The sequence below is a fragment of the Cynara cardunculus genome, assembly GCF_001531365.2.
Source record: "Cynara cardunculus var. scolymus isolate 2C chromosome LG 11, CcrdV1, whole genome shotgun sequence".
Taxonomy (NCBI): Eukaryota; Viridiplantae; Streptophyta; class Magnoliopsida; order Asterales; family Asteraceae; genus Cynara; species Cynara cardunculus.
Window position 1 is genome coordinate 13,177,987 of NC_037538.1, and position 25,364 is coordinate 13,203,350.

At 38.2% G+C, this 25,364-nt stretch overlaps 4 protein-coding genes and 1 long non-coding RNA gene across 10 annotated transcripts in view; 2 read left to right on the forward strand and 3 right to left on the reverse strand.

Moving 5' to 3' along the window:
• The first annotated feature begins 2,780 nt into the window (after positions 1–2,780).
• Positions 2,781–9,902, forward strand: LOC112521333. 6 transcript variants are annotated; one of them, XM_025130123.1, is made up of 9 exons: positions 2,781–2,911; positions 2,999–4,035; positions 4,207–4,571; positions 6,485–7,591; positions 7,694–7,852; positions 7,941–8,247; positions 8,386–8,456; positions 8,536–8,658; positions 9,340–9,902. In XM_025130123.1, exons 2-9 carry the CDS (start codon positions 3,141–3,143, stop codon positions 9,664–9,666), a joined length of 3,354 nt encoding a protein of 1,117 aa, XP_024985891.1. In that variant the 5' UTR covers positions 2,781–2,911; positions 2,999–3,140; the 3' UTR covers positions 9,667–9,902. The 6 variants fall into 6 exon arrangements, with proteins under 6 accessions (XP_024985891.1, XP_024985895.1, XP_024985892.1 ...); XM_025130127.1 differs by having other exon boundaries at positions 3,296–4,035; XM_025130124.1 differs by having other exon boundaries at positions 2,781–2,900.
• Positions 9,903–10,363: 461 nt separating this feature from the next.
• LOC112522139 (glucan endo-1,3-beta-glucosidase 11-like) lies at positions 10,364–12,377 on the reverse strand. The gene is made up of 3 exons (XM_025131217.1): positions 11,886–12,377; positions 10,725–11,803; positions 10,364–10,615 (listed from the first exon to the last, which is right to left on the reverse strand). The coding sequence occupies exons 1-3, from the start codon at positions 11,944–11,946 to the stop codon at positions 10,547–10,549; spliced, it is 1,209 nt and encodes a 402-aa protein (XP_024986985.1). The 5' UTR covers positions 11,947–12,377; the 3' UTR covers positions 10,364–10,546.
• A 1,635-nt stretch (positions 12,378–14,012) lies between these two features.
• LOC112522141 lies at positions 14,013–14,799 on the reverse strand. Its single transcript, XR_003070133.1, has 2 exons — positions 14,496–14,799; positions 14,013–14,390 (listed from the first exon to the last, which is right to left on the reverse strand). It is a non-coding gene; the product is annotated as an uncharacterized LOC112522141 (long non-coding RNA).
• A 3,156-nt stretch (positions 14,800–17,955) lies between these two features.
• Positions 17,956–21,012, forward strand: LOC112522140 (soluble inorganic pyrophosphatase 1). Its single transcript, XM_025131218.1, has 9 exons — positions 17,956–18,135; positions 18,581–18,682; positions 18,766–18,794; positions 19,304–19,369; positions 19,457–19,564; positions 19,942–20,007; positions 20,081–20,201; positions 20,327–20,408; positions 20,761–21,012. The coding sequence occupies exons 2-9, from the start codon at positions 18,583–18,585 to the stop codon at positions 20,801–20,803; spliced, it is 615 nt and encodes a 204-aa protein (XP_024986986.1). The 5' UTR covers positions 17,956–18,135; positions 18,581–18,582; the 3' UTR covers positions 20,804–21,012.
• A 1,020-nt stretch (positions 21,013–22,032) lies between these two features.
• Positions 22,033–25,364, reverse strand: part of LOC112521970 (dihydrolipoyllysine-residue acetyltransferase component 5 of pyruvate dehydrogenase complex, chloroplastic-like) — an 11,999-nt gene continuing 8,667 nt past the window's right edge. The window contains exons 5-7 of the mRNA XM_025130993.1: positions 22,561–22,631; positions 22,384–22,467; positions 22,033–22,270 (exon numbers count right to left, since the gene is read on the reverse strand). Of these exons, the coding sequence (XP_024986761.1) occupies positions 22,166–22,270; positions 22,384–22,467; positions 22,561–22,631 (260 nt within the window). The 3' untranslated portion in view covers positions 22,033–22,165. The remainder of the gene's footprint in view (positions 22,271–22,383; positions 22,468–22,560; positions 22,632–25,364) is intronic.

Consider the following 25,364-nt stretch of genomic DNA (forward strand, 5'->3'; position numbering starts at 1 on the left):
CAAAGAGGATTAAAGTTTCTTTGTGAATTTAGGTTTCCTAGAAGTTCAGATGTAAGATCTAAATCTTTGTTTTTCGAACTGGGATTTGGTATTTTGCATCTTCAACCTTCTCATGCTCTTTGGGATGTTTTATTAGAGTTTTGGGAGTAAGAAAATGTTCTTGACTTTCACACCTTAAGATTTGGGTGCTTAGTTTGAAGATTTCAAGTTTTCACCAAATGAAGCTCAAGATTTGGAATAAAACTTAGATTTAGAATAAATCTAGCAAGCTGAGTTTTAGTTGTTTTGCAAAACTACGTACATGTCAAAATATCTTTATTTTGGGGTTTTCAACACATTTCCATGAGTTTAGTTCATATTTAATGAGTCCTATCATATCTCTGCATTTTGGGTAGCATATCTGGGTTATGAAATCTTTAAAGATTGCTTATGTTTATTTTATTGGGTGTTTTGAAACACCAAAAGATACTTATTTCACCAAAAATTCTTGGATATTTGGATGATTCAATTCGGGGGAAAATATTATTTTGAACTCTTGAAAAATGTAACTTGAATCAATAATGATTTCATTGAATTTGTTGAAATTGAAAGGTTTAAAGTCAAGCGTTGTTTTGAGATTTTACTCAACTTATGAACTTTTATTGGTGGCATTTGATCATAAATGTATAAACTATGTGATTATGGGCCTTTGGCTGCTATGCTTCAATAAGGCGTTGGTTCATGAACTTATTCATGTTACAAGTGCCATATATTTATTAAATGCTGGAAAATATGTTTTTTCGGCTTATGTGGTTCAACATTAGTTTTATTTAAAAAAAGTCAAGTTCATTATGAGACCTTATGGCTTGATTTTAACTCAAATGAGTTTTGGGGACATTTGTCCAACTTTAATAGCTCAATGTGGAGCTTTGGGTGTCTAATGTTTTTATTGCATGGCTGTTTGGACATTACATGTTTTGAGTGCGCTAGTCATTCAATTTGAGTCATATAATTTTAGACTGTAGCACATTGGATCCATAGGATGTGAGTCATTCAGTTCGATGATTGAATATTCGATATTGTGGAGAGGAACCCATATGGGTTGGACTCCAGGACTATAGTCGGTATTATGTAGAGGAACCCATATGCGTTGGACTCCAGGGCCGTTGTCAATATTGCGGAGAGGAACCCTTGTGGGCTGGACTCCGAGACCATATGTATTGTGAATGTGACCTCTTGTTGAATCGGATTCTGGGAGCCTGGTATTATGGTGATGAACTAGTAAGGAGTCAGGCACTAGGACCTATGTGTTGAAACTTTGACCGAGTAGAGTTGACACTTAGTCATCGGAGATATTTTAGGGATTCGGGTCCCATGACCATTAGCTTATAACTGTAACTCAATATAACATGTAAATTGACGTTAACGTCAGGGTATTATAGAGATGAACCTGTGAGGGGTCGGTTCCGAACCTTGGGTATTGCAGTGGAAACTTAAGAGGAGTTAGACACCAATATTGTGATCTTAAGGCGCTACTTAATAATGTTGACACATGAATTACTTTGTGTTTCGCCGTAGTCGACGAAAACGGGTCTTTCCATCACCAAAAGGTATTGCTTTGGGAAGGTTTTAAAGTTGTCTGTTATTAAAGTTTTAAATTGTCTAATTTAAAGGTGTTATGAAAGAAACAACAAATTATAAACCATATGAACAAAAACCATAATTTAATAAATATCGAACGAAAATAACAAACTATGATGACAAAAAAAGTAGTTTATTAATCCAAGGAGGAATAAAAATTCTCTTGTGACCACATAGGTTTAAATGCAGTGACTCCGGGCTATCTGCAAAGCAGGTGGTCGTCTTTGGATTAATCGGCTCGAATAACGGGTTGGATATCCAGGTTAAATGAAAAAAAAAATAGTTTACTCCTCACAAAAAATTGATTGGATGTAGAGATGGACAAATGGGCCCGGCCCGGCCCGTAACCGACGGAGGACCGGGACCGGGACGTACAGGTCCCGGTTGAGGGACCGCCGGTTATGATCCGGTTAGGGTTTTTGACGTTTTTTGGGACCGGGACCGGTTATGTAACCGGTTATAGGCCCGGCCCGGCCCGGCCCGGTCAACGAAAGTCAACGAAACGTATATATATAATAAACCGTATTTTTATTGTATATTTTTAAACATATTTACAACAAAACGTATTTATAAACGTATATATATATATATATATATATATAACAAAACGTATTTATAGTAAAATGTATTTATAATAAAACATATTCAAAATATCATATTACAAACATATTAATAACATATTAAAAATTTATTAATAACCAAAAATTTTAAAAAAAATCATTTTTTTTTATGAATAGGCCCGGTCGGGACCGGTTATGGGACCGGGACCGGGACCGGTTGGGACAACCGGTTACTAATAACCTTGACCGGTTACAAGGAAAATCACCGGGACCGGGACCGGTTATGTCGGAACCGGTTACCGCTGGTTTTTGTCGCGATTAGGCCCGGTAGGGACCGGTTAAGGCCCGGCTCGGGACCGAATTTTGGCCACCTCTAATTGGATGTAAAGGGGCATATTTTGTATTGGGCCGAGCCTAAGGAGCTATTTGAAGGCCCATTTATTGGTGGGTTGGGCTTGGCAGACTGACCCAATCCCATCATCTGTTCTGGTCCTGGACATGTGCTTACGACAAACCCACAGAAAGTCGACGGACGCCACGCCACTCAATTTCATAACCCACCCGTATTCCTAATTGCTTATCTCTCTTCTTCATTCCGGCTACTTTCACGTCCACATACCCGGATAAAATCATCGTCTTACCTCGCTACTTCACGGAATCCAGACATCATACGACGAAGGTGCCATAGCCGGAACAAAACTGGTCTCCCTCTTTCAACTGGTATTCTTACGGTGCATATTCTCCTATTTTCGGTTTTTCTTTCCCTTTTCTCCTCTTTAAATTCATCTTTCTTGAACGCCCTTTTGATCGATTTATAGAAAAACACTTCTTTGTTGCAATCGTGAGCAAAATAATTATGTTTGGAACCTGATTGATGAAACGGGTAATGGGTGTTAATTGGTTTTTTGGCCTATTCAGTATTTTCGGAGTTTTGGGATTTTTCTAGAACTAGGGTTTGCGATGAAAAGCCGATCGCATCGTCTGCCGACAATTTCGGACACACCCGATGACTGGGTGGACGAATCTTGGACGGTGGATTGTGTGTGTGGGGTTAATTTTGATGATGGAGAAGAGATGGTTGATTGCGATGAATGTGGTGTTTGGGTGCATACCAGGTGCTCGCGATATGTCAAGAGTGAGAAATTGTTTGCCTGCGATAAGTGTAAAAGCAAGAAGCTTAGAAAGGAGAGTGAAGAAACGGAGGTTGCACAATTGTTGGTTGAGTTGCCTACTAAAACATTGAGGATGGACAGCCCGTATCCCATGAGTTGCCCACCTCAGAATCCATTACAGGTTTGGACCGAGATTCCTCTAGAAGAAAAGGTTCATGTGCAGGGTATTCCTGGTGGTGATCCTTCTTTATTTGGTGGGGTGTCTTCGATTTTCAGTCCCGAGCTTTGGAAGTGCACAGGATATGTCCCCAAGAAGTTCAATTTTCAATACAGGGAGTTTCCTTGTTGGGATGAAAGGCAGGATGATGGTAACGAAGGCAAGGAAGAAATGGAAACTCGTGCTAGTAAAGGGGCTGATGCTTTGTTTTCTTTGTCAAAGGAGAACGCATTGCCAGCCCAAGTAGCAGCTTTTAGTGGCATGAAAACTCTGGATAATGGAGGATGTGATATGGGTCCGCCAACTACTGATAAGAAGAAACAAGAGGTTGAGAATTATGAAGGTAAACGCCAGCACGGTGGTGTGAGAAGGGAAAGGAGCTTACCGAAGCCTATTGTGATTCATTCAGGCAACCAAAAGAAAGATGATTCCAGGGTGTTCAAGGACCTAAACAGGAAGAAAAATGGCAAAGCTGTGGATAAAGAAGGAGATTCTAGGAAGAGAGATCTCCATTCTTTTGAATCAGGTATTCTTGTGAATTTTAAACTGTTTAGGATTCTGTGTTTTAATGTTTATCTAGTTTTGAGAAATGGTGTTGGGTGTTAGTATGTTACCTGTATGACTCTGCAAACACTAATTAATAAATTTACTGTGAAAGGAAGCGTAATAATACATGTTTACTTTACTATAATACTAGTGCCCACCACGTCAAGTGATGCAAAACACTCAGAATCATACGAAGGCAAAGGTCTTAAGGTTTTCAAGACTGATAAGCAAAGTTGCAAACATGAAAATTCAAGGGAGGATGTGCAGGCCAATCATAAATCAGGCGGTTGCCTTGACATGTTCAACACCAATAACAACCCCTCCTCTAGTGGACAACCTTCGGAGAAAGTACCTTTTGATGATTCAGGACTAAATCCCTCAAAAGAAGCAAAACAAATGGAAGAAAATGATGGAAATCAAGTTCCTCCAAGTCTTGAGATTTCTCCTCAAACAGAGGATGGCATGGCATCATCACTAATACACAATCCTATGGAAACTATTACCATGAAAGATGAGGTATGTAACAATGTAATTCATATTTGCAAATATCCAGTAGCTCATGGTTTTGAAGGATAGGAGTTTGGATCCATCTAAACCTACTCAAAGCTTAAAATATTTGGAGCCGGACCACGTTTGTAGTAGCATGATCTTATCTGTCTAGGTTCATTTTTTATTTCAGCTCTTTAGCCTGCCAATATCCTCATAGGCTGTGGTGAACCTCTAGGAGGCATTCATTAACCTTTCCTGATAGCCTAGCTAATATGATATGCTTGTGTGGTGGGACTTGTACATTCAAGCCAATATTTCCTAGGAACCCTGAAATACAATTAGATCTAACTGGCAACTGCATGGATCACACATTTAATAAGCTATTAAGAAATTGATGTATGGTTCTCCAGAAATCTAAAGGTTCCGGCCTTTCTTGTTTGTAAGGTTATAGATGGTGGTTGTCATGTACAGAAGCTGTAGCAGTATCTGTTAATCGAATCTTTTTTTATATATATTATTAATCTTGATGTATTTATAGGCCTCCTAGGGTTGTCTGCGTGGGTTTAACTTGCATTTCCTTACCATCTAAACGAACATTAAGAATATATTTCAAATATAACATGGACAAACTTTAAGCACCTGCTATAAAGAAGGTAGAGATGAAGGAACAACGCATAAGATTTTATTTTTGCATTTGTCATTTGATTTTATATGTTTAAGATGGGTGGATATCATGCTTATTAAGTCAATATCATAGGTTTCTGAATGATTTCGTGCTACTGCTATGACTTCTAATATAAGGTGCCATTTAGTAAAATAAAGTTTAATAGATCTTCGTAGCGGTTGCAAATAAGTAACTGGAGCTTATAATAAGATAACAAAATTAAGATGATATCTAGAAGTATAGTAAAATCGATGATAAGAGCAGACAATGTGAACAATGAGAAGAATAACACATACCCTCACTAGGGTTTGTCCATGAGAGCCACTTGAAACACAAAACAAGGATAATATCACTTCGAAAATCTTAGATTCTGCGCAAAATAAAAAGGATACCATGTAACAAGCTGGACTCATTTCTACCATCAGTACTCTGAACTTGCAGTGAACATGAAGAAAGAAAACTATCCTTATTGGCTTTTCGAGTTAACCCTTGGACGAAATCCATTGGTTTAGGTTCTATGCAATTCCAAGATCCTAGGTATTCTAGGTTTGAAATCCTTGGTTCTATTTTAGTTTTTTTCCCCGTATACTTCCTCAACGTAATCTGCCCTGTCTTGAATAGGATTTAGATACAGCTTATGTTTTGCTATATTTTATAACCTTGTATGTATATATATAGTGTGCGTATTATATTTAAATGTGTATGCTAAGGAATTCATGTTTGTTTTCATTTAGTTGGGTCACAACTTTTTATCTGAAAGGCGAGTGTCACACAGTTGTGGGATTAGGAGCAGGTGAGGCATGCTTTATGCCAAATAACTGTTTGATGGGAGGGTTTTGGTCCAGCTTGAGCTTAATTGTTGTAGCAAACACAGGCAGTGCTATTTTTTATCGTTGCATGGAACTGATTTTCACATTTCATTTAACACACAAGTTAGAGCTCATTGCACCTGTCTCTACAGAAATGGATATAGAAGAAAGAAGATTCTTTAAGTACAAAATCTTTTTTATCTTTTTTTTTTAATAACCTGGATATCCAACCCGCTATGCGAGCCGACTAATCCTAGGCCACCACCCGCTTTGCGGGTAGCCCGGAGTCACCGCATTTGAACCTCCGTGGCCACAAGGGGATTTTTTATTCCTCCTTGGATACGAACCTGGGACCTCTAGGCACTTTTGACCTTTGGAGCCCGAGCTTTTGACTGTAATTGGCTTCTATATATTTTTAAAATGCATTCAGGTGTAAAGCGTAATATTGTTTTAATATTCTTTTTCAGGTCGGCCAGGATGTTGTTGATGATGTGAATGAGAATAGAACAAGTTGCAGTAGAAGTAATGGAACTCAGTCTAACGTTAACAATCTAGAAAAAGTGGGGTTGGCCCCAAATAGTGAACTCCATGCCAGCCCATTGCGATCAATTGAAGTAAAAGCAGTAGAAACCAATTGTCCTGGAAAGACCTCTAATTCTGAAATTCTTTCTAGTGATATAAAGTTAGATAGCTCCAAAACTGTGCCCCAAGTTACAAGAATTTCTAATGATCCTTTATCTGCAAATTTTGAAGTCAAGAAAGAAGCTGTATCTGTGTCACAAATCTATAAGGTGCAAAATGTTGACAAAGGCCTACCACATGTTGATGGTCAAGCCGATGAACCTGATGAACCACCCTGCGGCCCCAGCCAGCCCAAGGGACACATTAAGGGATCAGAAAATTCCACAGTAGCTCGGGGTTCTTCAGAATTTAAACATGGGGCTGGACCCCCGGAAGGCCTGTCCAAATCACATGGAACAGTTAGAAGTCCTTCAAGAGCACCTAATCAATGTAAAGTGGCGGTATCAACAGTAGTGAAATCTTCTGTTGGAAAACCTTCAAAATCATCTGTTCCTGATAAGGCGAGATATTCCAACGCTGATGATCGTAACTCAAGTGGGAAACAGAAGGGAGTGTGTGATAATAACATCAAGGGTAAAAGAGATAATGCTAGTGAATCACCACGGATTGGAGATGCTAGTGAGAAGCCTAAGAAATTAGTAAAAGACCTTCCAAAATCATTGTCTACGTCTGCTCTAAAATCATCACATTTGAGCAAATCCTCACATGCTCCTGTTTCCAAGAAGAACTCATCTGATTCAAAGGACCCTGCAATCTTATCATCCTCTAAAAATTCTTCGGTACAGATAGCTGCTACACCAGATTCTGGTGACTCCGCCAATTCATTGCGAAGTGAGAATGGTACACTTGAACAGAATAAAAGTACTTCAGAGTTATCAGGAAGAGGTGAAAAGATCAATCAGTTAAATAGACAGCCTGCACCGAAGAACAATCCACCACATGTTCACCCCCTTCCATCTACCAACCCACCTGCAACTTTAAGTGATGAAGAGGTATGAATAAACATGGATTTTTTCATTTGAAAGAATTGAAATATTCTCAAGTATCACCCACTTGAATATGATGTTTCTGTTTTGCAATATGCTTCCCTACAGCTTGCTTTGCTTCTTCATCAAGAACTCAATAGTTCTCCTAGAGTTCCTCGTGTGCCACGTATGCGCCATGCTGGAAGCTTACCTCAGCTAGCTTCTAGTACACCTACAAGCACACTAATGAAACGAACTTCATCTTCTGGAGGAAAGGATAATGGATTGGTAAGCTTCTTTGATTTAAATGTTTTTGTAGCCTATGTCTAGATTTGTTGTAGGTGCAGCTGATCTCATTATGGAAAGATTTGGATAGGTTTCAAGAAAGAAAAACAAGGATTTAGCAAATAACGGGCCAAGCAATTCTCGCGAGTTTGATGGAGCAAAGAAGGTGGATAGGCTGCCGTCTCTGCCCAACTCAAGGAGGCATGACCTTATGAAAAATGGATCGGCTAAACATATTGATAAGAGTGCCCCTCCTGCCTCAACAACTGCAAGCAGTGGTCCATCTTCTTCTAATGAAGCTAATGAACACAATATGTCCTCCACGCGCACATCCCCTCAGAATGCTTCTGATGACGAAACAGTAGCAATTGGGGTTCCTACCCATCGCACTTTACCAGGTCTGGTTACATAACAGGATCAATATGTTCCACTGTTTGTAAAAGCTGTCATCCTTGTAAAAGTTGTCATCCAATGGTAGATATTATAAATTTTTTACAGGAGATGTATTTTGTGTGACATATCTCTTCTTTTTCTAGGCTTGATTGCTGAGATTATGAGTAAAGGCAGGCGGATGACCTATGAAGAACTCTGCAATGCAGTTCTGCCGGTATAATTGCTCAGTAGGATATGCTTTTATTGTTGGTTCTTCAATTTTTGCATGTTAATGATCATCTACTCCTTTTCAGCATTGGCCCAACTTGCGTAAGCATAATGGGGAGCGTTATGCGTATTCAAGTCACTCGCAAGCTGTTCTTGATTGCTTGAGGAATCGGAGTGAATGGTCCAGACTGGTTGATCGTGGTCCTAAGGTATGCTCTTAAAAGTGACTATTAATCGTGGTAAAACTTCATATGGATTAGATATACTTTTATCTTCAACGAATGACCCTGCATACAATGGGCCTCCATTAGTTTGCTGTATTAGTTCCTTTTTGGGTTATTTGGGCTCAGAAACCCAAGCACCCTTGTGTTTATTGTACAATTTCCTTTGTTTACTTGGTGAATTCTGAAGGAAATATTGTAATGCCCCATGGCCCAAAGCAGCACTAAAATCATGGTGGAAGTTATTGTTAGCCTACAACTTTGAGCTTATAAGAAGCTCACATATCTTAGGGCCTGTTTGTTAGCAGCTTGATGAGCTTAGCCGGACTCGCAGTTTATTCGGTCAGCTATACAGTTTTGTTTGGTAGTAGTTTAATGATATAGAATTTGGCTTTTTCAGTAAGCTTCTAGGGGGAGTTTTATGAAGATGACCAAGTTTTTTCCAAACCTGTCCCTCCTAATTAAAATACGCATCTTCCATCTATAAAAAAACCCTTCCAAACAAAAACTCTCTCTATTCATACAGACAGATTAATCCACAAACTTCATCCATACAGGAGTTGATGGAAAATCAACCAAACAGCCCCTTATTTTCTATCCATGTGATTGGGTTGCAGTCAAATTCCTCATTTATAGTCATGTTGAACAGTTGAATGCTTGTGTTTTCAGACAAACGCAGGTAGGAAGCGACGCAAGTCTGAAGCTGATGCACAGAATCTGGAGTCAGAAGAAGATGATTATAGCACAGATAGAAACACAAAGGACGTAGATAGCAAGAGTTTAGAGTCCCAGCGGAGTGGAAAGCAGAAAGCACGAAAGCACAGGCGCCTTGCTTTGCAGGGAAGAGGAATCAAGGATGTTAGGAGGAGACGGAAAGCTGAAGTTCTTAGTGATGATATTGATTCTTCTGATTCTAGCGAAGAAAGTGCGTTCAGCGATGAAGGAGGGACAAACGAGGCCTCTGCTAGCTCAGATGAGATGGGAACAATGAGTTGAACGTAAACGACCATTTGACGATCACCACTGTTTCATCTCTTTGTAAGTATGGAAACAATGTTAGGATCAGAAACTGCTTGTTGTACTTTTAGCATTAGATTTTTCCATAACTGTAAGGTAGGAGGACAGAACAGTAGCAACAGTAGTGTGAATGTATTAATTTAGCTGACTGATGATAAGGATATTTAACTGTAGTTTGTATTCCTAATGATCCAAATCCAATATGGTTTAGAAAACTTCTTGGATGTATGCTACCCACATATATATACATATAAATATATAGAGAGAGACTTGGGATCATGTGAGACCAAAGGTTTTTCGTGAGACTCGTAAGACCAATTTTCAATCCTTGGATTAGATCTACAATCTCAACATTCATAATCACAAAATTGCCACGAAACTTCTCAATAAATCATAAAATTGCCACCGTGCAACTTTAGATCATTAGGTTATAAAGTTGATCAATCAACATAAATTGGTCTTACGGGTCTCACGAAAAACCCTTGGTCTCACGTGAACCCAACCCTATAATATATAATATGTATATATATATATAATATATATATTATATATATGTATGTATATACACATAATATTTCCTTTCTGGGTGATTTATGTTTTCTGGTTTCTCTAATATTTGATATTTGAACAAAGTCCTGCAAGTAAACTGAGCTACATATAACATCATACATGCATATGATTCCAATGAAAGAATTGTAACAATAAAGCTTCTCTATCTGCTACTTTTTCTACCTCCATTACAGATGGTTTTAAAGATTCCTTCCTATCTCTTTATTCCACTTTATTTGTCTTTAATGCTCTGATTGTATCATATAACATTAAAATAAAACTGAAAAACTGAGCTGGGGGTGATGGCTTTTCATAACAATGAGATCGAACCCACCGCCATTAATGATATGATTCTAATGCTCCTCCAGGAAACTCTTCCCTGGAAAACAAATAAAGATAACATCTTGCTTCAATTCTCGAATAAAAAGATTCTTCTCTATAATCCAAGAAAACTTTATACAAAGACTAAAAGGTAAAAAAAAACTTACCGCTGACGAGATTGACATATACCCGCTGGAGGGGTTCTCCGGCGGCAAAATATATGACGGTGCATTTGTTCCGGTGTTGTTGCTGCCGGAACTGGAAATCCCTGAGAATCCGAGATTGTAAGCTGGAGTTCCGTCTGGCTTAAACAAACCATAATTCCTTTCTGAAGTTGGTCCCGGTTTCAAGTTCTCATTGAACATAGCAAAAACGAAGATATCCAAATGGGAGTTCGGCATTGCCGGCGTTCCTTTCTTCTGACTCACCAGCTTCAATAGGTTCCCGTTGTACTTCTTAGCATTTTCCGGCGTTGCCCCGACCTCATCTTCGTCTCCCTTGGACGGCCAGCCCGTTTCCGATATCTGAACCGGCAGAGTCTTGTAGCCTAAAGAACCCAGAGCTGCGTACACAGCATCAATCTGAGCAAACAACATGTTGTCGTAATGCAGATTGTTGCCGGAATCATCAATTCCATCGGTGGGCTGAAACAGGACGAAATCCAACGACACTTGCTTTGGGTTGGCCTTGTATGCAAAGAAAGGATAAGCATTGATGAGGAATGGAGAACACGATTTCGAAAGGAAGTCCAAAATGGGAGAAAGACACCCTTTTAAGTCTTGCCGGAAAGCTCCTGACGATGGCGGATAAGAGGTTTCAAGTACGGCGAGCGAATGTGCGGTAGTGACGGTAACCTGACGATCCAATTTGAGGTTAACAAGAGCTGTATGAATGTTCTGCATCGCCGGAAGTAAGCAGCCGGAAAGAGAAGTATCGTTAAATGTCAAAACTTCATTCCCGACGGCAATGGAGGTGATTTTAGTCGCCGGAAGGTAAGTTTGAACGTTGGACTTGACCCATGATTGAGCACTATCTAAATCTTGCATTTTCGACAAGTACTCATTACCAAGACCGACGATGAACTCGACGTTGGTGCCGGCAAACGCCTTGAGGACTTTAGGATCAGCATCATAGAGCTTGACTCTATCGGCACCAATGGATTTCACTAAAGGAACCACCTTTTCCGGTGATGGAAGATTGTTGGCAATCTGGCCGTAGTTGATTCCGATCGAAGAGACCACCACCACTAGATAACGGTAGAAAGAAAATGTCATCAGATTGGATTACAGAAATGGGAAGCAAGAGATAACAGGGGAGAAAGATTTTACCCGGAAAGAGAAGAAAGAGCACGGCGGAGGAGCGGAGGAGATGGGTGGTGAAATCCGCCATGGATGAGTGGATGGCCGGTGATCCAAGTGGTAGTAATATTCAAGATAAGCCAAGTGACACCGACTGCAAGTGTTCCATCACCTTTTGGACAGAAATTCCCAAACAAAAAGAAACCGATTTTGATGTAGTTTTCTTTGCTACGTTGCTTCTGTCATAAATTACGTATTCCAATAATAAAAAACTATCAAAAAAAGGGAATAATTGAAGAGCAAGAAATGAGTGATGGTCATTTGATATGGCTGGCACACTAGATTCATTGCCTTTTTAATGAATTTGAGCTACTAATGTTTAATATTTGATGGACATATATCTGTAAATCGACCTAATTCGATATCTCGGGTTTTCTAACAGCACGTTTTCAACGAACCCCGGATGGCTTTTGGTATACGTAAATGGTAAAAAAGACACGTGAACTAAATGGGAGGAATCTGAAGAAAATTTTGAATCTTTCGGCCAAGAACCAACCCGAAGCTTTAAGTTGCATAATGTCATTCATATATGCTCTTAATGTTTAAGGGTTGTTTGTTTATCTTCTAATAGTTTCATTAAGAGACGGTCTCTGAATCGTTAAAAGGAATCTTGTTTGGTAAAAAAAAAATTTGTCTTTTAATGGTTCAAAAACTCTTTGAATTATTTTGTATCATGAGCCTCCATTAACCATTCAGCGTCAAAATTTCATTGTAAACAATTACCAAACAATTATATTTCATTTTGCATTATATCATGAGTCTTTTAATCATTCTGTATCAAATCATTCAGCAATTGTCAAACAACCGCTTAATGTCCATTTCTGATTTAGATCTTGTGGACTTCCAAAAACCACAATGAATGGTTCATACGTTATTTTTAGTGTCGTTTTTGTTACGTTATATTTACCAATTGTTTGAAAGAAAATCTAGGAGGATGTGGACCCTAAGGTCTTGGGATTCCATTGATATTCTTATAATCACTTGGAATTTTCTTACTGTTGTTATCAAAGTCTTGTGGGATTAGACAAAGATGCATGCATCAAGTAGAGCCGGATTAGACAAAGATGCATGCATCAAGTAGAGCCACTGAAATACATGCGAACGGGCTCCGTTCAAGTATTGTTAGAAGAGCCACTGAGATGCACGCAAACTAGCTCAGTTCAGATATTCTTAGAAAGACCCAGAGGATTTTCCTTATTATTTATCTTCATAGTCTCAAGCCCTTGAGACCTTTAAGGTGGATCAAAAACCAACTAAAACATCCAATATGCTTTTAGCCGAATTCTTGGTTGCCATTATACAAAGAACACTTTCCTACTAATCATCTATCCACAATTGTTTGGTTGTTTGGTTTGTCGGAATAGGAATGAGAATGCCGAGGAATACGAATGAGTTTCATTCCCCCCAATTTGTCAAAGAATATTATAAGAGGATATTTGATTAGAGGTATTAACCAGTAATGAGAATGAGAATGAAAATAAAAGAAATTGTATTATATTATAGAATATAATGGATTCATTACCTCACATGCCCAAATTTTCATTCCAGATTAAACTGCCCATTTTCATTTCGTTATCATTTTCATTTTCATTCCCGTACAGACAACAAATGACTGTATTTAGTAATGACTCATTCCATTCCATCAAACCATTCAACTATTTCCATTTCCATTTTCTATACACATCCTTAATTCCTCTTTAACTTAAACTGTCAATGAGAATCTACAACAATTCATCTATGAACCATTGTCAAGGGACGAGTAAACATCATACAGTTTTATATACAGAATAAGCCCACCAAGAGGCCTGAAAATATGATTGATGACACATACATTAACCATTAGAAACAGATGATTTTCAAATAAAGATTTCAAAGAGTAGCCATTTGTAGCATAGAGGAGGTTTTTCATTTAAGAATCTTAACCACCTATTTCAGTATTCATAATGAATAGACTTGAATAATCATGACATTCATCATGAATACTAAATAAACTATCCTCATCCTTTTAGCATATTTAGCATTATAGCAGACAATAAGTACTTCCCTTCAATGGGTTCTTCCAAAACCATGTTTTCTTCACTAACTCAAGTGTTCATTGATCTGAAACTACACCAGAAAGCTATGCAATTTCTGAATGCATCAAGAGTTGAAGAAAAAGATGATAATGCTCAAAAGGTAATACATTTGGCGCCCAACAAATTGGGATCTTAAACTCAGAAAGAAACGATATGATCCAACCCCATCACACCAAATCAAAACGTCACAATCCTACAACCAATTGTTCCTCTTCCTAAATGAAAAAGGAAAAGAAAAAGATTGCAACTTTGGCATGAAAAATGGTTGGAAATGGAAAACCTGCAACTTCTGTCACTTGTGGGCTGTCACCAATGTCTCGATGAACCTTAACCCATCGAACCTCGGTGCGAATTTCTCCTTCTCTAAACTGCTTTCTTCGCCTATTCGCCCTCTCAATTCCTGTTAAACCACACAATAATTACATCCAGTTAACCAAGTACATATAAACTGTAGTCATAGAGCAACAAAATCTTGAAATATGGGGGAAAAACAAAGATGAGTTACCTGGAGATTAGGGTTTGAATGGGAGGAGGAGAGAGCAGCTGTGGATGCAGCGAGAAGAGATGCGACGATGGTAGAACACGAAACCTTCATCATGATGGTTATAGGACGAAATCCGACGAGCACCGCCGGATCTCGATGAATTCTGGTATCTTGTTCAACACCCTGAACCAAGATGGATGCCCATTTTATACATCGATTTGGGGATTAAACCCGATTTAATTCTGTTATGGGGTCCGCTTATTCGGTCGTATTGATGCTTCCAAGGTTGCTTTAGGGTTCGATTGAATTCGAGTAAAGTTTGGGTGATACCTTTGCTCAATTCTATCAAAATTAAATAAACGAACTCTCTATTAAACATTTATGAGTAAAAGTTGTTACTTTCACAGTTAATATTTACTTATCGGATAATGTTTTAGACTTTTAATCCATTAAAATAATATCGTATGTAACAATTTACCCGATAAACGTTTACCGTGGTAAGAATCGTCGCTCTCACTTACCGGATAAGACTATTGGTCTTTGTCTCATTCTTACCGGGTAAGATTTTTGGTCTTTATCATATTCACATGTAAAGTAATGTGATTTTGTGTTCATTTACCCGAATAAGTATTTGGTAAACGACCCCTTAGTTGGTCATTAATTTGTTGCACCATAATCCAAATGATTTTTTGTTAAGGCTACTTATCAGTTAGCACATATTGTAACACCCGAAAATTTATAAATAATGACTAGTTTAAAAATTTTCGATAAACAGTAAATAAGAGATAAATTCATTTCTAAATGTCAACACTTGGTTACCGATGATGAAAGTTTAAGATTTAACATCATCGTTTGATAAATCATGCATTACACAAAGTCTAGATTAGGGATGAGTGTTACTAAAATCCAACAACAGTCGTTATCTCCAAATAAGGAAGACGTCCCCGAATAACTAAATCTTTCTCATGCCTTTAACTAGCACTCAACTCTTCATAGTATTGCTGGTATTGTTCCCCAACAGGGACCTGATGCACATGCCGATAAGGAAGAAGAGTTAGGCTCAACGTCTAGCGAGTTCAAACAGTTTTCATCATAACTAATTATAAAATGGTAAAATGAGAAAAATGCTTATTTAAATCATAATTTCTCAAATGAAACATTTTTTTTTATCATGAAAACAACATCTTTTCAAAACCCACCAATTTCGTGATGAAATCGCGGTGATCACAAAACTCATTTTGTCATGAAACCAAAACTCAATACTAACCGAAAACGTGAATAAAGCTTAATATTTAAATACTAAAAACATATATAACACTCTATTATCCAAAACATGGATAAGGTTCAATACCCAAACCACAAATCATGGATAACACTTCATGCCCAAAATATCACTGAAAACATGGATAATACTCAATACCCAGAACAACATATTCCGATGACGAGGGAGACACGTATCCATCGAATGTGGCGACCACAAAGCAAGTCATACATCAAAGTTGATGAGCCCCCACTACGGATCACACAGTCATCAAGTTCAATCACCTACAGTCTAAAGCTTGAGTCTTCCGGTCCACAAATCCTAGCTATGTTCGTTCACTAGAATTATAGCCGCTATGTGTCTCACGATCATCAAGTTCAACCACCCACAGTCTATAGCTTGAGTCATCCACTATGGATCACACAGTCATTAAGTTCAACCACTCACGATCTATAGCTTGAGTCCTCCATTGATCTAGGATATTTCTAGCTACCATACATGGACATCTATCTCATTTCAAGCCAACAAACTGACTCTTATATCTATGGATCCATTGCATTATTGCCTAAATTACATAACTCCAGTTGAGTGATCAACACACTCACAACATGTAATTTTCAAATAAATGTGTCATAAATACATATCATAACCAAAGCTCAACATAGATTAATTTAAATTGGACAAATGTCCCAAAACTCATTTGAGTTAAGATCAAACCAGTAACTCAACAATTTGTTTGACTATTCAATAAAATATAAGTATGTAGCATTTAAGCAACTTATACACCAAAACTAGTATTTATATCAAATCCAAGCCAAAAGCTCTTCGACTTGTTTGACTAATTCAAAATAATCCATCATAAACCCCAAACTGCATTTAAAAGGTTTAATAAATCTCATGACCTAAATTACCACAAAATCCAATAAAACTCGAACATGTGCGTTTTTGAATGATTTACAAAATCAGCATACCAAAAAAATGCATTGATATCAAATAATCCTCACGAAATAAATCATCAAAACCCACACGCTTTATGATTTATTGCGAAAATATCTTAAAACCCAAGTATATATACTTCTCAAGATTATATATAACCAAATGGCAAAAGATGCAATTTCATCAAGTCACCACCGACAATTATCTCCCACTACAACAACCTCATCCACCACCTTCCATCGCCACCTCCACAACCACCGTCCATCGCCACCTCCACAAACACCGACGACCACTGTCTATCACCACCAACACTACCATCATTGGCCACCTCCACTTTATCCTCTATTACTACCTTTTCCACCACCTATACAACCACAGACCAACCACCATTGTTCATTGTCGCCACCACTACCACCATGGACCACCTCATCTCCACTATAACCACCACCAGCGACTACCATTGCCACTGCCACCATCAGCCACCACCATCAGCTACCACTGTCACTATTTTCACATCCTCTACAACCACCGTCGCCCACCGACCACCCCCATCCATCTCCACCGCCACTAGTACCGTCGGCCACCACCACCATAACCAACACCACCTTCCCCAATTGATGGAGATCTTCTAGCCCGAATAAAACATAATTTCTTCTTTGTACAAATCGAGTTTTTTTCAAATTACCATCAATTACATAAAAAAAAAATTCAAATATGGTACTATTATATATGTATGCATTTATGTATATGAAAATTGTGTAAAAATATTTATAAATTAAATTATTTACTTTATTTGTCTTAATTATAACTATTATATGATATATAAAATCATCAAAGAATTTTTAGAAGCAACTTGTCTAGTTATGTCATGTCCAGTACTAATCGTACCAAACTTCATACTAACACTTATTATGTCCAGTCCTACCCTCTAATTTTGTCAAATCCTATCTAGTCATATCCAATCATATATACATATTAAACACTACCTTAAAGAACCGATTATGTGATTTCATTTTTGTTAGACTGGATTTAGGTTTACCAGATCCAAGGATGAGAATTGTAATGGGTACCCATGATTTTTGGGTAAAGAACGAATCTTTGTGAGATATCATCATCATATTCACAATTCATACATACATGCATACATACATACATGCATACATACATATAAAGCTGATGGTTTCATGCTTTTTTATCTTTCTGAATGAAAAAAATGGTGTGTTGGTGGGAAAGAAATAGAGACGATGTCTCCACCAAAAATCTTGAACAAATTTTTTTTAATGGAAACCCTAACCTGCCAAACCGCTATGTATGGCGTCTTGTCTCCACGTTCATTTGACTTGGATACTCCAACCCTTTTATATATATATATACAACACTTCTTCCTTTCATCTCCTCCGCTACTTCCGGCGACCATTTCAATCTCTCTCTCTCCGATCTCTTAATTTCCATCGTATTACCAAGGTCTGATCTTTTTTTCTTTTCTGTTATTGACTGTTTGCTTCCATCGTCTTTCTTGTTAAAAGATCGCCAATCTTTACTTTAAAGATTAATTCGATCCCACAACCAGTCGTGGCTCTGTTAGTTAATCAAATGAGCTACTGGTTAACAAGATTAGGGTTCTAATAGGTCTTTCGATTCTCTGTAAATTAGTAAAAAGGGTATGTGATTTTACGTTAATTTGGTTTTCCCATTAGTCTTTCTGGATTTTGAATTGATTTGAAATGTTATTGGATCATCCCAATTTAGTTTTGGAAATTTGTGTTGATGATATGCAGTTCTATAGGAGAGATGATGATAGCATCATGCCAATTTGATTTTCCTACTAGGATATCAGTATTTCGTGTTGATGGTTTGTAGTTTTATAGGATGATGAATTAATTACAAGTTTATGATACTTTTATGTTAGAAATGGCGGAACAGAAGCGCGCTCCCCGCTTGAACGAAAGGATCCTGTCTTCGTTATCCAGGAGATCTGTTGCTGCTCATCCTTGGCATGATCTTGAGATTGGTATCTTCGATCAATATTCGCTTAAAATGCTATTCGTTTGCTATGCCGAATTCAAGATTATTGACCCTTACTTACCTACACAGGACCTGGAGCTCCCCAGATTGTCAATGTGGTACGTAAATAACTAAAAGAATGCACTGAATCCCACACGGAGTAGGCTCTGGGGAGGGTAGGATGTATCTTGGCCTAAGGGGTAGGATCTGCAGTGGGTAGGATGTATGCAAACTTCGCCTATGGCCCGAGGGGTAGGGTTTAGGGAGGTAGCATATATGCGGACCTTACCTCTGATCCAAGGGGTAGGATGTATGCAGACCCTACCTATGGTCTGTTTCCAAATTCTTGTCATCAATTTGTTGTTGCCAATGCTAGATTGTCGTATAGACTATATACCAATCTATGCAACTTTCAATGGACTGGTTTTGTTGGAAGGGTCCTGACAAATTATAACAAGAAATCAGCCCTGATAAACATAGTTGTTGTGTACGCTTGGAATAGAACCATGGGTAGATGGATATTCCACCACATCCCCAGGGCCTCAACCACTACGCCACAACCCTTGTGGTTTATGGATTTCTGTCCATTGGTTACTTGGCTTCATATTGAATTGTGATTCGTAAACAGGTTATTGAGATTACAAAAGGAAGCAAAGTGAAATATGAACTTGATAAGAAAACTGGGCTCATCAAGGTATGATGATCGATACTTTGATGCAGAACATGCCTCATGATTATATCCTGATGAACTTGGAATTTAATTGTGTGTGTTAATGAGCAGGTTGATCGTATCTTATATTCATCTGTGGTTTACCCTCATAATTATGGCTTTATTCCTCGTACGCTATGCGAAGATAATGACCCAATGGACGTTCTAGTCCTAATGCAGGTATTTATACATGTTTATGACCATCCATTTTCAGTAGATGATAACCCAAGACGATACCTTATGACATGTGCAACTGTGTGGATATGTGGAATCCCTTTTGACTCTGTCTCTACATGAGCTCTTGTAGATATACACACACACATACACACAGAGAGGTTTAATGGTCTGTGCCTAGACGAGGGTAGACCTCTGCTCTGATACCATGTGAGGGTATCTTTGAAAGAGCACTTATAGAGATAGAGGGATATATATATATATATATATGTTTGATGGTGGATGTCTAGCTGGTACGGGACTCCAACAACAAGTGCAATTCTTTTTCCTCCATCCAAGTGTTCATATTTGATAAAAAGTTGCAACTTTTTGACTTGTTGCAGGAACCTGTGCTGCCTGGATGTTTTCTTAGAGCCAGGGCCATTGGACTGATGCCGATGATTGATCAGGTACTGCTACCGTCGTCTTCATCATCAATTGTATGAATGTTTTTTATGACAAAACTTGGGTTTGTGGATTTAGGGCGAAAACGACGACAAGATTATTGCAGTTTGTGCTGACGATCCTGAGTACCGCCATTACACTGATATAAGCCAGCTACCACCACACCGTCTGGCTGAGATCCGTCGATTCTTTGAGGATTGTATCCTTTTAGTTACTTCATTTTCCACCTTTCACTTGTGTTATTTAGTCTGCTGCTAGTATGATTACATGTTTAACATCAACTGCTGGAACAAAATATAATGATTTTTCTTGACAAACGAAAAGACAAGAAAAATGAGAACAAAGAGGTTGCAGTCGATGCGTTTCTGCCTTCAAGTACCGCTCATGATGCCATCCAACACTCCATGTAAGCTCACTTTCATTGAATCACTATGGATGTACAGTTGATTTCATTTACCAAACCAAACCAAACAAATCCAATATATCCCACCTGTCAGTAAGGTCCAAAAAGGTAAGATGTAGGCAGACATTTCCTCTGTCTCAAGAGTGAGAAAATTTGTCTCGTTAACGTTAACAAAAATGTTTCTGATTTCATCCACTGGTGTAAAAACCAAACCAAACAAATCCTGCATGGAAATAGGATTTGGAAGGGTAAGATGTACGCAGACTTTTCTTCTGTCTTAAGAGACGGAAAAATTGTTCCATTCCTTTCGGATGAGGTGGTCGTTAATAAAAGTTTTGATTTTGACGTGGTGCAGGGATCTTTATGCCGAGTATATCATGCAGACGTTGAGGAATTAGATGGCCGTCCAATCATTGGTATTTTTAAACAAGACCCGATTCTTATACGATAACTTGATTACTAAAACGTTGATGATGAGGGTGGCGATTTTTTTTTCTAATTTGTGTTGATCGATAAAAGAACGAGTTCTGGTATTGTTATTTACTTTTATTATTACTAATGTTTTGACATTCAAGTGATAAATTAAATATGGCATGAGATCAACCCCTTATACTTATTGATGAAGTTATAGTTTCCCTTGTGAAATGGTCATTTAACCCTCATACATAACGGAGAAAGTGGATGATTGTTTGGGTGAGGGACCAAACCCAAAATAAATTTTATAGATGAAGGGTTATTGTGTAATAAAAATGAAGATTAAGGAACCAAATTTGTAATTTACTCAGATAGAAGATGTATAAGCGGTTTGACCGTCTATCCCACATACTCGAATGATAGGATTTTTCTTTCATCAAATTAAGTGGGTTTTATTTGCGATATACCCTTGAGTATATAAGAACCTTAAAGTATCGTTTATTTAGTGATATGTTAGGTAGCGTTTGGTATACAGAACTGATGTGTATCTGGTGTTTGATAAAACTAAGACCTAAAAATTATTTGATGATTTTATATATCAACTAAATACAAACTCTTTCATGGTCATGGGAATCTTGGATGCATCCATTGCCCTTTCACCGGAATTCATTATAAATTATATTTTACATATTTTTTATATCCCGCCTATATATACACATATATAAAAAGAGAGGGAAGATTCAAACGAGAACGTTAACTATTTAAGAAAAAAAGAAATAGGTCGTCAATATACAAAATCACTTGTGATTTTACATTAACGTCGAAAAAACTGGAAGCGGACGAGTTTTGCCTCGTGGGCAAAGTCGCAGCCTGACTCGTGTATTATTTTGTACGTTAATCATATGATTTTGTACATTCACGACTTTATTGTTTTCTTATATTATAGACTTGAGATCATGTGAGACAAGAATGTTTTCGTGAGACATGCAAGACAACATTTTTATATTTGAAACTTCACAGCAAAATACTATGAAGCTAACCTTCACAGTGTCTTTGCTGTGAAGGTTCGGTTTTTTTACCTTCACAACATTTTGTCGTGAAATTTCAAGTGTAAAAATGTTGTCTCACGTGTCTCACGAAAACAAGTTGGTCTCACATGAACCCAACCCTATTTTATATATATACATATAGCACCTACTGTGGGAAAATAATAAGCAAGAAACAAAAAGTAATAGTTTCATTGAAGACATGGAAGTTAACTTTGGAATTTGACAAAAGAGAGTGGAGTCTTCCAAAAATAACTTAAACCTCATAGTATCTAGTAGAAGAAAAGCAAAGGCCGGGGTCTAGAATGTTAGGTCCTTAGGATCCTCGATGATCTTTGCTAGAGTCTGCAAGAACTGAGCAAGATCCGCCCCATATATCACACGATGATCAGCTGTAACATTTACCTGCAGTAACAACACAATTATATAATTAACACCCATCTTGATTTCTTTATCCACTACCTTAAAATGTATGCGGACTGAATGACCGACTACAATTGCAACAAACGTCGGTCTACCTGCATCTGACTCTTCATGCCAATCCGCCCATCCTTGGTGGCAACAACAGTCGGCTCAGACGCCCCAACAGCCATGATTGCACCCTGCACAACGCAAATAATTGCTTATCAACTCCATCAAATACTCATAACATATGCTTGCTTGCTTGAGATTAATTATATATTACAAAAACTCACAGTTCCTGGTGGCAAGATGGCATCAAATCGATCCACTCCAAACATTCCAAGGTTGGAAAGGGTAAATGTACCTGCAGCAGCAGGAGATTAAATTAAAATTCAACTTTTCAACACAAAATTTTGATTTCATTTTCAACCTTCTTTTTGTCCAATCAAAGGCTCTTTTGCAAATTTAACACCAAGATAAATAAATATGATGTTCCTAAGTAGCCCTGCCTTCTATAAAGATTATAGAAAAAAGAGCCATATTCCTCCACAACTAATGGGGTATATTATAATGCCTTTTCTGACCAACACCAACTAATTGAGTTGTACATGCACTTGAACCATGCACACATGTGATTCATGTTGTAAACACATTTACTACAACTTGTAAAATCATGAGAAAAATATTAGTTGACTTGCTAAGGCGAAAAACTTTGATAATCGTATGAAACTTATTTTTTATATGTATGTAGAAAATAGTAGAAATAGATAAACACGGTAGTAACACGTATGCTTTGATCTATAGGGGTAAATATAATCGGATGTAGTGGAGTTTTGACTTAGGAAAAATATCCATGAATGGTGCTGGATTTTTCTTTTTCAAGTTCAAAAGTCAGGTGGGAACGGAGAAAGGGAAGTGGGCCGTGGATGGTGAATAGGGTTTCTCTATTTCCGAATAAGTGGGAGCCAGGTCTTTGTTTGGAGAAACCAGAACCTGAAAAGATCCCTCTTTGGATTAATTTATACAATGTCAGATGTGGAAGGAGTGCATAAACTGTATAGCTAGTGTTGTGAGAACCCCTATGTTAATGGACAGAGCCATTGCAAAAATATGTACGAAAAATACTGGAAGAGTTCGGTTTGCAAGGGCCCATGTTGAAGTTTCAAGTGAAGATGGTTAGTGGAGGTTGTGGTTGTGAAATATCGGCAGAGGGAATGGGATCAAAGTAGGGTATCAAAATAGAAGATGGTTATCAATTGAAATAATGTTGCAACCATTGCAAAATATTTGGACATGGTACAGGGGAATGTCTAGTTAGACAGAGAACTGAGGAAGAGGTGGCAGCTAATCTTCTAAAGAATGCTCTCAAGAGGATAATGCTGCTGGTGCAGGTAATGTGGATGGATTTCAGGTGGTTGGGAAGCAAATGTGGATGGACGAGGTGCTAGGATACCACGGGGATGCAATCTGGTGGTCAAAGCAGTGGAATTCAGGGTAGAAATGGTCAGAAAGTTACTTATGAAATTAAGAGGGCTCCAATTGTGCAGGGCACTGAACTGCAGAGAGGAAGCGTTCAAGGGGAATCAACTAGTAAGATAGGGCAGCAAGGGGGGTATGTTGGGTGTAAAGGTAGAGGGTAATAGCACAGTTGCAAAGACTGGTCAAATTGTGAGGACCCTGGGAGATAGAGATCTACTTCACGGATTCAAGTTCTTGGGTAAAGGCTGTTCAACAGGAGGTGGGATCTCGTAAAGACAAAGAAGTTCTGGTTGCACGTCCTGTTAAGAAGAATGACAATATAAGCTAGAAATCCTTAAAAAGGGAGATCTGAAGCTGGAACGGCGGATTATAAGTAGTCACAAGGGGTTGTCTAGTGCACTTGGAATTGAAGAGGGGACAATGCCTTCTTCTAAACAGCTTTGAAGTGCTAAATGCAGCTGATATGGAGTGGGATACGGGGTAATGAGAAAAGGAGACGCAAGTTGTCAATGATTTAGCCACCAAATGATGTTATAGCAAAATGGAAAGAAGCAGTTGGAATACTATCTTGATCAATGTGTAACTGAGGATGTTGCTTCTGATGATGGGAACTTCTGTTTAAATGAAAATCGATAGTGAGGAGGGTGTTAAGCCAAGGAGTTCTTTTTTTTTTTTTTTTGGGGGGGGGGGGGGGGGGGGGGGGGAAGAGGATAGTGCTGTTATTAAAAGGCTTGAATAAAGCCTCTAAAAATAGGAAGTTAAAACTTATTGTGAGTTAAGATATCAAGGTGTGTACTGTGTTGGAAACTAAAGTAACTTTATGCGATCTTGTTAAAGTTTGTGGAGAGGTGTTGGTAGATGGAATTGGGTGTCTACTGTCTAATAATGCTAAATGTGATGGAAGGACTAGAATCATCATTGAGTGGGAATGTAGGATGTTAAGGCTTGAAGTTGTTGAAGATTAATCAGGCTATATTCATTGTGTGATTAGTCCTGTTAATGGAGGAAGAAGGTATTATTGTCCCTTTGAGTATGTATCAAACGAAGTTTTGGAAAGAAGATATTTAAGGGAAAGTAAAAGGATTGAGCTGAGTTTAATTGAAATTCAATTAAGAGAATGAACGTCCAAAGTATCCACGTCCTTGAACCGATAACCATCTTTCGGCTCTTTTTCCAAGTGTAGGATAACCCCAAGGGGTTGTGGGTTTCTTTCTACCAACTGCGGCCTCCACCTAAGCTGCACAGGGAAGGCCCAAAGCCAATCCCAGGGAACAATGACTTCCACTACGTCAATGTAACACTCTACCCCTGAGTTATATCCCTTCCCTGCCCGTTGTTCCTTCATGTATGCGTCAAATGATGTTTTGGAAAAAGGATATTTATGGGAAGGTTTGAGGCTGCATAAAAAGGTGGTTCAGAATGACTTATGGGATGTTACAGGTGAGTTCAATGTCGACCTTAATCCTTGGGAAGCTTGTTCTTAGAGGTACTAGAAGCGTACTAGCGCAATGCAGCGAGATACATCATGATTTTAATATTTCATTTTATTCTTTATCTCAGTCGATGTTATAATATGGCTTTATGTGATTTTGAGAAAGCGATTATGTTTTTATTTTTG